The 12,801-nt window shown below is 34.7% G+C and overlaps 1 protein-coding gene across 1 annotated transcript in view; it reads right to left on the bottom strand.

Moving 5' to 3' along the window:
* The window catches only part of LOC127447450 (low-density lipoprotein receptor-related protein 2-like), a 135,348-nt gene extending 123,333 nt beyond the window's left edge, over window positions 1-12,015 (bottom strand). Inside the window, 1 exon segment of the mRNA XM_051709337.1 lies at window positions 11,894-12,015. Coding sequence (XP_051565297.1) covers window positions 11,894-11,990 — 97 coding nt within the window. The 5' untranslated portion in view covers window positions 11,991-12,015.
* Between the last annotated feature and the right edge of the window lie 786 nt (window positions 12,016-12,801).

Genomic DNA, 12,801 nt, shown 5'->3' with positions numbered 1-12,801 from the left:
TCCATATAATTTCCAAATTCATTTTTAGTCAGCTCAGATTAAACATGGTGTCTAATGCAAAATTATATTGGAAATACATGCACTCAAAAAAATATTTTTTAGCCTATTTTTAAGATTTACACATTTAAAAAAAAAAAATTATATTTAATCAAATAGAATTGTGCAATTTTTAACAAAACTAAATTAATAAAACTTAAAATATTTCGTTTTTGAATTTTAGTTTTAAAATAAAAGATTACTCAATTAATTTTTTTTTTCATAAAATTTAAAAGCGTAAATCTTAAAATTATTTTTTTCTGTCATTCAAGACCCTTTTTAACCTTACTATTTAATAATGTCAATAAATGTCTTCTTTGAGCATGGACACAAAAGTTACAAATCATTACAAAGGAGCTTCAGTTAATGTTCACATCAACCATCAGAATGGGGAAAAATTGTGATCTCAGTGATTTGGACCGTAGCATGATTGTTGGTGCCAGACGGGCTTGTTTGAGTATTTTCCGGAAAGCAAGACAAAAATACTGATTATAACAAATATTTTTTGCAGGGAAATCAATAAAGCCAAAGCATCACGCATCTTCCCACTGTGATAAATGCTGAATAAACAGTTTTCTTCTCTCCTTCTTAGGCATGCATGCAGATGCAACTAATGAAGATGCATTTAATCAGATGCTATTAATGAAGCATTTAGACAAGCACATTGACATGTAATGGAGCCGAGCATACAGCCGATGAGCAGGCACTACTACAGCCCTAACTCTCCTTTTGATCTGCCTTTGTGAGTGACTGTACCTTCCCCGATGTCAGGACATATCGACACAATCAGTATAGTTCAGGAGCGGAGCTCTCCTTCGGATGAGCGGAATGTGGGAATCTAATTGTCTCTTGCTGACACTGATGAATGGTGCATGCTGTTCCTTGTCAGAAATGTAATTAGGATAAATATCAGTACCGGGTGGTACCATAGACCTTACACCCAAATTCCAAAAGCAAAGGGAGATGCAAGGTGGAAGGGGGGGGGGGGGGGGGGGGGGGTCTTATCACCATTTACACACACACACACATAGTCTATGGTGAAACTTATGTTATATTCTCAAACGAAGTTGCAGCATTTTAATTTAGAAATTCAATTTCAGCTAGAAATGAAAATGAATGGCCCTGAGTTGTAATCAGTGTTTCCATGGTCATGTAAAACTGGAAATATCAGGGAATTTAAAAATTGTGATTTAAAGGCCTGGAAATGACCATGGGAAGAAATAAAATCTTAAAAAGTTATGGAAATTTTTATACACTAAAAAATTTTTTTTTAGACTATTTTAGATAAAAAACAAACAAACAAATTAAATAAATAAATCTTAAAATGTTTTAAAAAAAATTTTTAATTTTGTCAAAGATTACTCAATTTCAATTTGATGGAAATTTTTAATGAAGTTAAAATGTTTAAAAAAATAATTTTGAGTGTAGTCAACATAAACGAATATAATTTGAATGAGCTAGAAATTACTCTTTGTGTGAGTGTAATCTCTATAAAATTATTTTTTTAAAACCCTTACCCAGTAGTCACGAATAGCTGGAAAAATCATAAAAAAATAATGGAAATTATTGGAATTGAAATGGAAACAGGAAGCCTGTTTTAAAAAAAAAAACAAAAAAAGGGATAGTTCACCAAAAAATGAAAATTCACCATTTACTCACATTCATGTTGTTCCAAACCAATCGTTTTTCCAATAAATGAAAGTGAACAGTGACTGAAACTAACATTTTGCCTAATATCTCCTTTTGTGTTCCATGGAAGAAAATAAAGTTGAATTGGAACGACATGAGGGTGAATAAATAATGGCAGAATTTTAATTTTTAGGTGAACTATCCCCTAATTGAACTACTAAAAAATTCCAAAGGACTAAGGTCACATCCACACTAATCCGTAATTTTATAAACGTCCTAACGTCATCATTTTCAAAATATGCGGTAATGGAGAGCGTTTTTGAAACTCTGTTTTCAGTGGAGGAAAACGGTGGTTTTCTGTGGATGAGAGGCACAAACATAATAATAATAATGCATTTTCAAAAGAAAATGCAGTGTGGACATCGCCTAAGAGTGCAGTGTCTTCTAACTGAACCACAACAACCATTCTGTATTTAAAAAATACTAAAAGTATTGAAATGTATTTATAATCTCAGTTTTCAAGAACATTATCTGACCTGCTGTATCATAGGAAACTTGTGTGACTCAAATAAACAGCTTGATCGCACATGCTCTTGCCAATAGGAAACTGAGAAGTGGACTAAACTATGAGGTCATCATTGACATTTAGCCGACCAGTAACCTTGCTGAAAAATCAGAGGTAATATGTTTAGACATCCGACTGACAACATAAAGTCTTACAGTGCAATAAAGTAATCTCTAAATGGATAGAGAAACTACTCCCTCTTGTTGTGAGATAATGGCATGTTGGAAGGCTTTCAGTACGGTTTAGGAATAGTTCAGGAAAAATGAAAATTCTGACATCATTTATTCACCCTCATGTTGTTCCGAAAACATATGACTTTTTTTCCCTCCCTGAATATTAGCTATATATTTTCCATTCAGTGTAAATGAAAGGTGACTGATGCTAACATTCTGCCTAACATTTCCTTCTGTGTTCCATTAAAGAAAGAAAGTCATATGGGTTTGGAACAACATGAGGGTGAGTAAATAATGACAGAATTGTAATATTTGGGTGAACTATCCTTTAATTTAAAATATAGGATGTAGCAGACAGCCTGTTGATTCTATGCCATGGCAAAACAAATGTTGTATTAGTAGAGCATTTATTATGCATGAGTTCAACGTTTATCGGCCTCGTTCCCTGTGATGTACTTTTTAATAATGGATTTTGTCTTGTGCCAGAAGGCCATGGGGGGGCTGTGCTTGAGCCATGGTGCTAAAAGCTCCATGAGGGCCTCCTCATAGCAAGAGGTCCAGACCAAACAGCAAAGCAAACCCTTTTAAAGCATGCCAGCCAAATGGGCTTCCTTTTTAACTCCTTCAGCAGCCAATTGGGAAGCAAGCCTTTTTCCTGCTCAGTTTACTAATGATAAAATTGCTGCTATGCTTGCTCAAAGGCACTCTTTGTTGGTAGGACATGATCCGGAGGTTTCAGCAGCGTCTGTAACGCACAGGTAGACAATTGGCATATACAGGATCTGGGAGGTAAGACGCTCTTACCGACACCCGCTCGCAGTAATAGAATTTTAAACGTCAAGCATCTAGCCAACAATGCATTTCCACATGTGCTGCCAGGATATGATGTGAACGAGAATGAGATACGCTAAAAAACAAAGTTCAAATAACTTAAGGATAGTTCACCCAAAAATTTAAATTCTGTCATCATTTACTCACCCTCATGTTGTTCCAAACCATGACTTTCTTCTGTGGAACACAAAAGGAGATATTAGGCAGAATGACAGCCTCAGTCACCATTCACTTTCATTGCATCTTTTTTCCATACAATGAAAGTGAATGGTGACTGAGGTAGACATTTTGACAGAATGTTTATTTATTGGGTGAACTATCCCTTTAATTAAACTGATGAAAACTTTTCCACCTACTTAAAACAAAAGGGTTTGTTTTAGTCTTGTTGGCAAACTTACAGTAACTTAATTTAATCATGCGTACTAGATGCAATGAAAATAAGAAGGTTTTGACAGATTTAAACCAAGGATTCAGGACCTACAGTACGCACATGCACCTAAACGCACAACTCTGTTTTTACAGAATATTAAAATAATTACTCATTTACATTGTTACATAATACCATTTTACATTTTTTTATATATTTTTAAAATTTTGGGCATTTTACCAAACACTGGTTTGTGATATCTTTTCTGGCATACAACAAGAAATAAAGAATCATAATCATATTTTGGTAACACTTTCCAATAAGGTTCCATTTGTAACATTAGTCAACATGAACTAACAATGAACAGTACTTTTACAGTATTTATTAACCCTTAAACATATACCTCAGGTCTTTAGAGACCCAGGACCTCATTTCAACTCCTGTGTTTGGAGTTATGCCCACACTTCTTTAGTATTCCTCAATCGATCTCTTATAAATAGTGCAACACACATCAAAAAAAGCCAAAATTGAAAAAAATAAATAAATAAAATAAAAAAATAAAAAATAAAAAAGTGCTAAAATTATAAAGGGTCATTGGAGACTCTAGGTATGTAACACTACTTTTTTTTTTCTTGGTTTTTTTTTTTTTTTTGCACTTCCATAAATTATTTCATATCACTATACATTTACTATCACAGGACAACTATTTATTTGTTTATTATGTTTACTACAAGAGAAATGAGTACTATATCTATAAAGATTAATACTATATTACGTTGATTTTCTGTGCAACAATGGTGAATTATATGTGCGTGTACACACATAATATACATGTTATTTCTTACTCAAAGTGGTGCTGTTGTTTCCGTGATTGGCTTGATTTACATTTTACATTGCTATTTGATGAAGAAACAACGTGGAAGTAAACTATAGCAAGTACAACACATGAACAGTATGGTACAACTTTTCTCGTTTGGGTGTAAGTTGTGCATCTACTGTATTTAGACTCAATAAATGCCTGAGAAAATACTTATGTGTACTCAATTTGTGTTTGACAGCCAGCTGCATCTCATAAAATTTCAGTGTGAAAGTAATGAATCCTGTTCTTGATTTGTCCTGATTTAATGCATTATCTTTTGATATACGAAAAATAAAACATCAAAATATATCCAAATATATTTTATTTGATCATTTTCTAATATTCTTGAAAATATGTTGAAACATTTGCACTTTCTGGGTATTTTGTAGATTCATTTTTGATAGATATACATGCCGGGTCTCTAAAGACCCAAATATGTAAGAGCGTTTAGTGAAATTCCCATGCATTTAAGGGTTAATCTTGGTTCAGTACCCTTTTAAAATCAAAACTGAACTGACTATGAACTAATATTGAACAATTGTATTTTTATTAACTAGCATTAACAAAGATTAATAAATGTTGCAGTATATTGTTCATTGTTCATGATAATAAATTAACTAACATTAACGAATAGAGACTTATTGTAAAGTGTTACCCATGTTTTAATATAGTTGAGTATTACTGTAAATAAACCACATGCACAAAAAAATAAATAAATAAAATAATAATAATTAACACTCCATGAATTAAAATTCCATGTTGGAATGAAACAAAAAAATATTCACGCATAATCTAGATGTGAATGTATTTAGTAAACTTCCATTTTACAAATTTTAATTGATTGCACACAGTGAAATTAAGTTCAAGAATTGTCTCGCATTTCCTCAACTAAATTGAACAAGCAACAAATAGTTGTACTTTATTATGTCAAGGTCTAAAGTAATGCACAAAGGCATAGGAGTTAATCCATTTTATGCTTCATTGTCACTTTCTTAGGTGTAACAATATGAAACAGCAGGTTGAAAGGACAGAATTGGCTAACTTTGGATCTTATTCAGCTATACATTAAGCGACCAACTTTCATCAACCTCTGCCAAGAGCCGAAACGTATCTGCTGAGACCTTCCAAATAAAGCCTGTGTTTCCTGACAGTATCAGCAGCACTGGGAAAACTGACAGGTAAAGTGCACAGCACAAGGCCTATCCTATTCCAGCACTCAGCAAAATGAAGCATTTAGCAGCAGCCGTCCCTGTAATTTCCTGGGGTGGCTTTAAAAAGGGTTTTATTTGGATGTCTTAACCAAGATTGTGTGAATGACAACAGTTATAGAGGACAGCCGTGCGATTGTCCCACGGGCCATTGTGAGGAGAGTGGCTTGTATTATGCAAATTATCTCCTCCTGTTGATAGGGTCTGAGCTTGTTTCTCCTTCCTTCATAAATGTCTTTGCTCACCCTGTTTTGTTCTGTTTGGTGTTTCCTCTTTCTCTCTCTCTCTCTCTCTCTCTCTCTCTCTCTCTCTCTGCCTCCTCTCTGGCCATGTCTTTTCTAATTAGCCAACTTAAACCCTCAGCAGGCGAGAATCCCCAAAACTATCTGCAGGGGAAAAACAAGGGACGCACCAACGTCAGGCCACAAAGAGAGTGCGGTGGAGGAATTTTCATTAGAATGAAGCCTCCTAAAGACTTAGACCCCACTGAGAGATCACAAAGGCACAATGGGGCCGACTGGCGGGGCTGCAGCCCTATAACTGAACGTGTCAGCAAGCCAAAAGGGCCAATGGAGATGGATAGTAGAATGGGGGAATACAGTAGAGCTTCCTGCTAGAAGGAAAGCAAAAAAGAGGCCCCCAGCGCCCATCCTCCTCCATTCCGACAGCCCTCCTTCCTTTAAAAACACTAAAGGCACTTGCCAGCCACTAGCCCCCCAAAACATCTCTTTCCAGTCCCGCGGGGGCCATGGGAGAGGTGCTGCCTCTTTCATCAATACCGCCTTGTTTTGGTTGCAGTTGGAGTGAATGCATGTGCGGGAATGGCTGGCAAAGTTGAGCGCCAGCGCTGGCCAGCCATACTGTGGAGGAGAGAGCTGCAGCCTACTTCATATGGAAATGGATGATGCAAAAAGCAGTCAATTGCTTTACAACTGACTTTGGCTCGCACCACTAAACTGAATCGAGAGAAAGGACCCAGTGGTACGCTAAGGCAACTTGGCATTGACGGCGAGTGGAAAGGAGGCAAACATGGAGTCGGGGAGCCTATTAAACCATGCAAATCAGCATAGCTGAGTCCCATTAGATTTTAATTGTAAAATAACTCTTATGTACCACAGAAGAAAGGTTAGGAAAGAGATGAGGGAAGCTAATTACAGGCTATAAATATTGCATAAATAAATATTGAATGAGTTTCCAAATTTGTGCACAGAGATTTCCTTTCTTAAAATAAAGAGATTGATAGGAGGCTAAATAAAATTTGATGCCAGTACTGTATCGATTTGAAATTCTGTTTGTTTATCAGTTGGTCTATGTGGGAATAAAAGTAGTATCTTTCACTCAAAATATTTTAGCCAATTTTTTAAGATTTACGCATTTCAATTTTTTATAACAAAATTTAATCACATTTTAACAAAGTTACATTAATAAAACCTAAAATATATAAGCTTTTTTATTTAATTTAATTTTTTAAAGATTACTCAATTCAATTGAATTGTTATGAAATTGAAATGCATACATTTATAAGCCAGGTTGTACGATATTTTATGGTTTCGCCATCTCATTTTGAGACTACGTTGGCATCGCCCAATTGGCGATTAACAGAAATGGCCATTCTGTCAAGTGTCAAAAATCTACTAAAAATCTACCATGTCAATGGATTGCACACATTTTCAAAATGTTTCAAAAATATGTAAAAAAATATATATATATATATAATAATTTTAAGATTTACGCATTTCAATTAAAAAAAAAAAATCCATAAAACTGAACTGAGAAATCTTTAACAAAATAAAATAATAATAAATAAAATATTTAAAAAGTTTTATTAATTTACTTTAGTTAAAAATTACACAGCTCAATTTGATGGAATTTTGTTATGAAATTGAAATGTGTAAAATGTAAAAAACAGGCTAAATATTTTTTCTGTCAACTGTAAGTTTACGTGTGTGAATTTATGTTTCTCATGATCTTAAAAGCCTTGCGGTCTAATGATTAAATGCTTGAAATTAGTTTTGAGTACAAATATAAACTGTGCCTACATATGAATTTCTTTACAAAACTAAAAATGTAATTTATAATTGTTTTTGAATTGGATCAGTTGGACTGGATAGTGAAGGAAAGCAGCCAAAAAGTGCCCAGCATACACTGGGAAAAGTGATAATCTGCAATTGTTACCTCAAGAATTGATTTCTAGATGATTTAAGCAATGATCATTATTTTATTGGTGTATTTGCATATTTTATGTTGGTTTAATAAAATGTTATATTAATTTAAAGTTAAAACTATTATACAATACTCTCTCTTTGTGAAGTTTTACAATCCAGTGTCATCATCAAACACAAATGCCATCACACAGGCTTCTCAGCTTTCTGTCGGCATTGCGGCAGTGACTAATAGGGCCACTGAGGGTGCTGTTTACACCGAGAGGATTAGAAGTCTTCATTAGTGCCAACTGTGTTAACTTCTGTTCCCGTTTCTAATACAGCAGCCTTGTTGCTCAAGGAATAAGACCGGAAAGGCCCTGAAACATGTGTGAGGTTTAAAGAGCACGTGCAGAAGAGGAAAAGGAGGATTTCGGTATTTTCTTTCTGTTCAAATAACAGACTTCATTAGTGTTTCTTTAGCTTATTCAAACATTGCGTAATACTTTACAGGCAGGAATAGTGGACCTTAAATTCTTGCTAGAACAATAGACAATATCAAAGCTATATTACAGGCTCATTTTCGAAATCATAGCTATCTTTGTGTGCGAGTCACTTTGGATAAGAGCGTCTGTTAAATGCTAAGAAGCCAGCCTAGATTGACTACCTTTGCAAGTACGAAAGTCAACTGAAAAAATATTTCTTCGCCTAAGTTATGCACCTTAAAGAGATCTGACAGCCTTTGCCAAGTATCAAACGTATATCGAAATCATGTTACAGTGAGGCTACGCACTGATCCACATCTGACTGAGTCTACTGAACTAGACATCATTGCTCGCTGATCTTTACGGTATTGTCTTTACCCATGGTGGCACATAATAAAAAAGCACTGTGAGATGATGCTGGTGAATGTGACATGTCCTTTTAATCATTACTATCTGAAAATGGCTAATATGTGACTTGTATCAGTAGGTCAACACAGCAAGTTGCTGGAAAAAACAAGTTATGAAGAGCCACCATCATCAAAATTTGCTGGCAATGAGTAATGTACACATGGTAGTAAATATTAATTTATACAGGGTTGTTATACAAGATGGTTAATAAATACCAAAAGTGTCAAAATGTTTTAAATTGTGCTAACTCTGGAACATTTTATGTAACCAGTAACATTTTAAAGGAATAAGTCACGTAAAAATGTAAATTCTGTCATTAATTTGTCATCCTCTTGTCATTCCAAACCTGTACACTGCAAAAAATCCTTTTCCTAATTAGTAGTTTTTGTCTTGTTTTCTAGTAAAAATATCGAAATATTCTTAAAACAAGTTACATTTACTTGACAAGTAAAATGGCATAATATAGTTTGTCTTCTTCAGAACCCCATTGGCAGATTTTTTGTCTTGTTTTAAGCATCAAATTTACTCAATTGTGTCAGCTTTCTCTGAAAACAAGACCTAATATCTTGTGCCATTTTCCTTGTCAATTAAATACAGTGTGTCTTGTTTTAAGAATATTTAGATATTTTTACTGGAAAATAAGACAAAAGTACTAATGAAGAAAATGATTTTATTGATATATATATATATATAGTTTTTTTTTTTTTTTTTTGCAGTGTATGACTTTCTTTATTCCATGGAACACAAAAGAGGATATATTGAAGATTGTACTGGCCACCCTTTTCCGTGGAATTACAATAAATGGGTACTATGCAAAAATATGCAAAAGTATATTAAAAGTGTTATTCGAGTACTTCATTTCAAGTCCTCTGATGCCATATAATAGCTTTGTGAGTACCAACCAAAATGTAATTTCTCCTTGATTCAAGTTTGGAACAACATGAGGGTGAGTACATGCATTTTGCATTGACAGCATTTTCATTTTTGGATGATCTGTTCCTTTAACATAAACATTACCATCTAACTAACTTGTAAAGTCATTAAAGACCTTTGACCCCAGCACAAAATACTAGGGTCTGAAGCTATGGGCCCAAGGGACCAACAGGAAGTGAAGCTCAGTGGATTAGAGAAAGTAACCTGTCCTCCTCCAACAAGACCCTTTTGGTAATTTCCTCTGAAACACATGCTGAATAAAGCTGGATTACAGGAATTCATTCCTGGCTCGCATTTCTGAGGAGATCAATCCAGGCAACGGTCACAAACTTTAGCATAGCACTATGTGTTCCAAAAGTACTGTACGAGAAGATGCATAATTCGACACCTTAATAGTCTATAAACTATTCTAAGATTAAAAATACACTTAAAGGGTTAGTATAATTTACTCACCCTCATGTCGTTCCAAACCTGTATGACTTTATTTCTTCCATGGAACACAAAAGGAGATGTTATAGAAAGAATTATAGGGACTGACAGCCTCAGTCACCATTTACTTTCATTGCATGGAAAGAAAAGATGCAATGAAAGTGAATGGTGACTGAGGTGAACATTCAGCCTAACATTTCCTTATGTGTTCCTTGGAAGAAAGAAAGTCACATAGGATTGGAACAACACTATTAGAAAAAAAAAAGGTTGTTTGGGGTTCTATATAGAACCCTAGTGTTCTTTCCTCAGCTCCAAAGGACCCGTTATGCGAAAAAGGCTCTATTTACAAAGATTTACAAAAAAGAACCCTTTGCACCCTTTTTGCATATAAACTTGTTAATTCACATATCTATTAATTGTTATTCTGGTAATAAAACAAAAACTAAATAAAAACCAAATGCTTATGATTTCATGTTGGGAACCCCGAAAAGGTTCAATATAGAACTTTTTCACTTGTCTCAAAGAACCCTTTAGGGTTCTTTTGATGGAACCCTTCTATTTAGAACCTTTTAAGGGTTCCAAACATGAAGCGAGCGGCAGAACCCTTTTGGGTTCTATATGGAACCTTTTCTTAAGAGTGCATGAAAATGAGTAAATGGTTACAGAATTTCATTTTTGGAGGAACTATTTCTTTAATTAATTTATTTTGCTCTTTTAATTGCAGCAGTGTGTTGATTTGCATACAAACGTCCTAATTCAGGCACATTCTTCCTGTTGCCAAATGAACATATAGGCAAACTATGGTAAATATTCTTGTCTCAGGCCACAATATCAAATGTGAATAGAGTTAAATTTTCACTCCATGAGCAGAAATGGTCGTCTTGAGCAGCAGCTGCCATGTAATTAGTTGCTTGATTCACATAAGAAGCTTACTTACTATGGGTTGGGCAAAAAGAAAGCAGATTACAATTTGAGGAGCTCTAGCAACACAACCACACGCATCAGAAGACAGAGGAATGAGTTGGTTTGTCAGTTGATTAATCAAAATATGCCTGTCAATTTCTACATCTGTTAACAAATTAGTCTTTCAGAAACAAGCCTGAGTGCAGAAATGTGTTGATTTTGCTTTGTACCAGTAGCTCGGGGTCTAGAGACGTCTTCTAGTCACATGCTCGTCTCTGTTACCTAGCAACGGCAAAGCCCAGGCAAAAGTTCTCCGAAAGAACCTCAAATCTGTTTGAGGGAGGCTTTTGTGCATCACATTTCGAATGTTACAAAGTAACATTTAGCATTTTGAAACGTCGTGATTTTGCGAAACTGAACGATACGTCACTATTCCGTCTGGAATTATCAATTGGGCACCTGTTTCTATATGCGGCCTATATATTTGAATATTCCCCACAATAATAATTAAAAACAAATATGACCTGTTAGTGCGCACTTAGAGGCGCGCTCTTCTGACTTAAGCTATTAATCGCAAGTTTAATACATTATTATAAGAGAAAGTGTTTATTTCATGAATCTCAAGTCATAACAATTAATTATCGGCCACATAAATAACAACGCCGTTAGATGAACTAATACCGTTATCCACACGGATTTTTATTTTATTATATTTATTCTTTTTACATTTTCCGTATGCACTGCGAATATTGCGCTCTTATGTATACTTTCCCCTTTCAATTTAGCCAGAATAATTGAGATTGAATAGAAAGAGAGTAACTTGACCATCATGTCTTTTGTTAGTAGATGTCCCACTATACCCCAAAACTTATAGTGGACATTTGTCTCTTAACATAAAAGAGAAAAATTAAGACATTTGAACTTACCTTGACAAGCACAGTGGATAACGCATAAAGTTATAATGAGAAGTTGTAGGCGCATTCTGACGCACGGTCCCGGCTGGCGTGTCCAGCAGCCCCTCATGAAGCCGGGCAGATGGAGGAGCTCTTGGGACTGAGATGCAGTGGAGTGGCTCTTTACTCACTTGTCCCGGGCTGATAAAAAAGGGCGTATACTAAAAGCTTAGATATGCCGCACCCCCTCATGCAGCTCCGACCCACAGGAGCAAATCCTTTAGCAGGCTCCCAGGAACCTGTTGAGCTCATTGACCAGCCTACATAATGTGTTGATTGCGCAACCGTCACAATATGAGAAATATTTTAAATCACTTTACAAATTAACAAGGCAAAATCAATCGATAAAAAAGATAAAATACAAAAAAGAAAACAAATAATCTTCACACAGATTTTTTTTTTTAAAAAAATAATAATCTATATAAGATTCTTCAAATGTATTTGTGATATAAATTCTGCAAAAAATAAATGAATAAATAAATAAAAAATGGAAAAGTTACTTAAAATAAATAATTGTTTTGATAAACAGATTTTTTTTTAAATGAATAAATCGCACAAAACTGCAACATGCAACAACCTCCCATTTATTAAAAATACCCTTGTCCTGAGAACAGAGTTGCATATTACAGCTTTGAGTTCTCTAATGTTGGACAATAAGTTATAAATTAATGAAAGTGAAGATATTCAAGTTTTTCAAATATTTTTAAGCAAATTGAGAAAATATTGTCCACAAAAAGTAATTGAATGTACATTGAATTTGCTATCATGAAATTGCTTTATATGGGATAGTCAACAACCCTGCTCTCTAGATATCTGGATTAACCATTAATAAACCAATATTGACTACCACACTTGGAGTCGGGAGTTCGAATCCAGGGCGT

The sequence above is a fragment of the Myxocyprinus asiaticus genome, chromosome 10 (genome assembly GCF_019703515.2).
Source record: "Myxocyprinus asiaticus isolate MX2 ecotype Aquarium Trade chromosome 10, UBuf_Myxa_2, whole genome shotgun sequence".
NCBI classification, from domain to species: Eukaryota; Metazoa; Chordata; class Actinopteri; order Cypriniformes; family Catostomidae; genus Myxocyprinus; species Myxocyprinus asiaticus.
The sequence above is the reverse complement of the archived record's forward strand: the minus strand, read 5'-3'. Positions and strand labels throughout refer to the sequence as shown.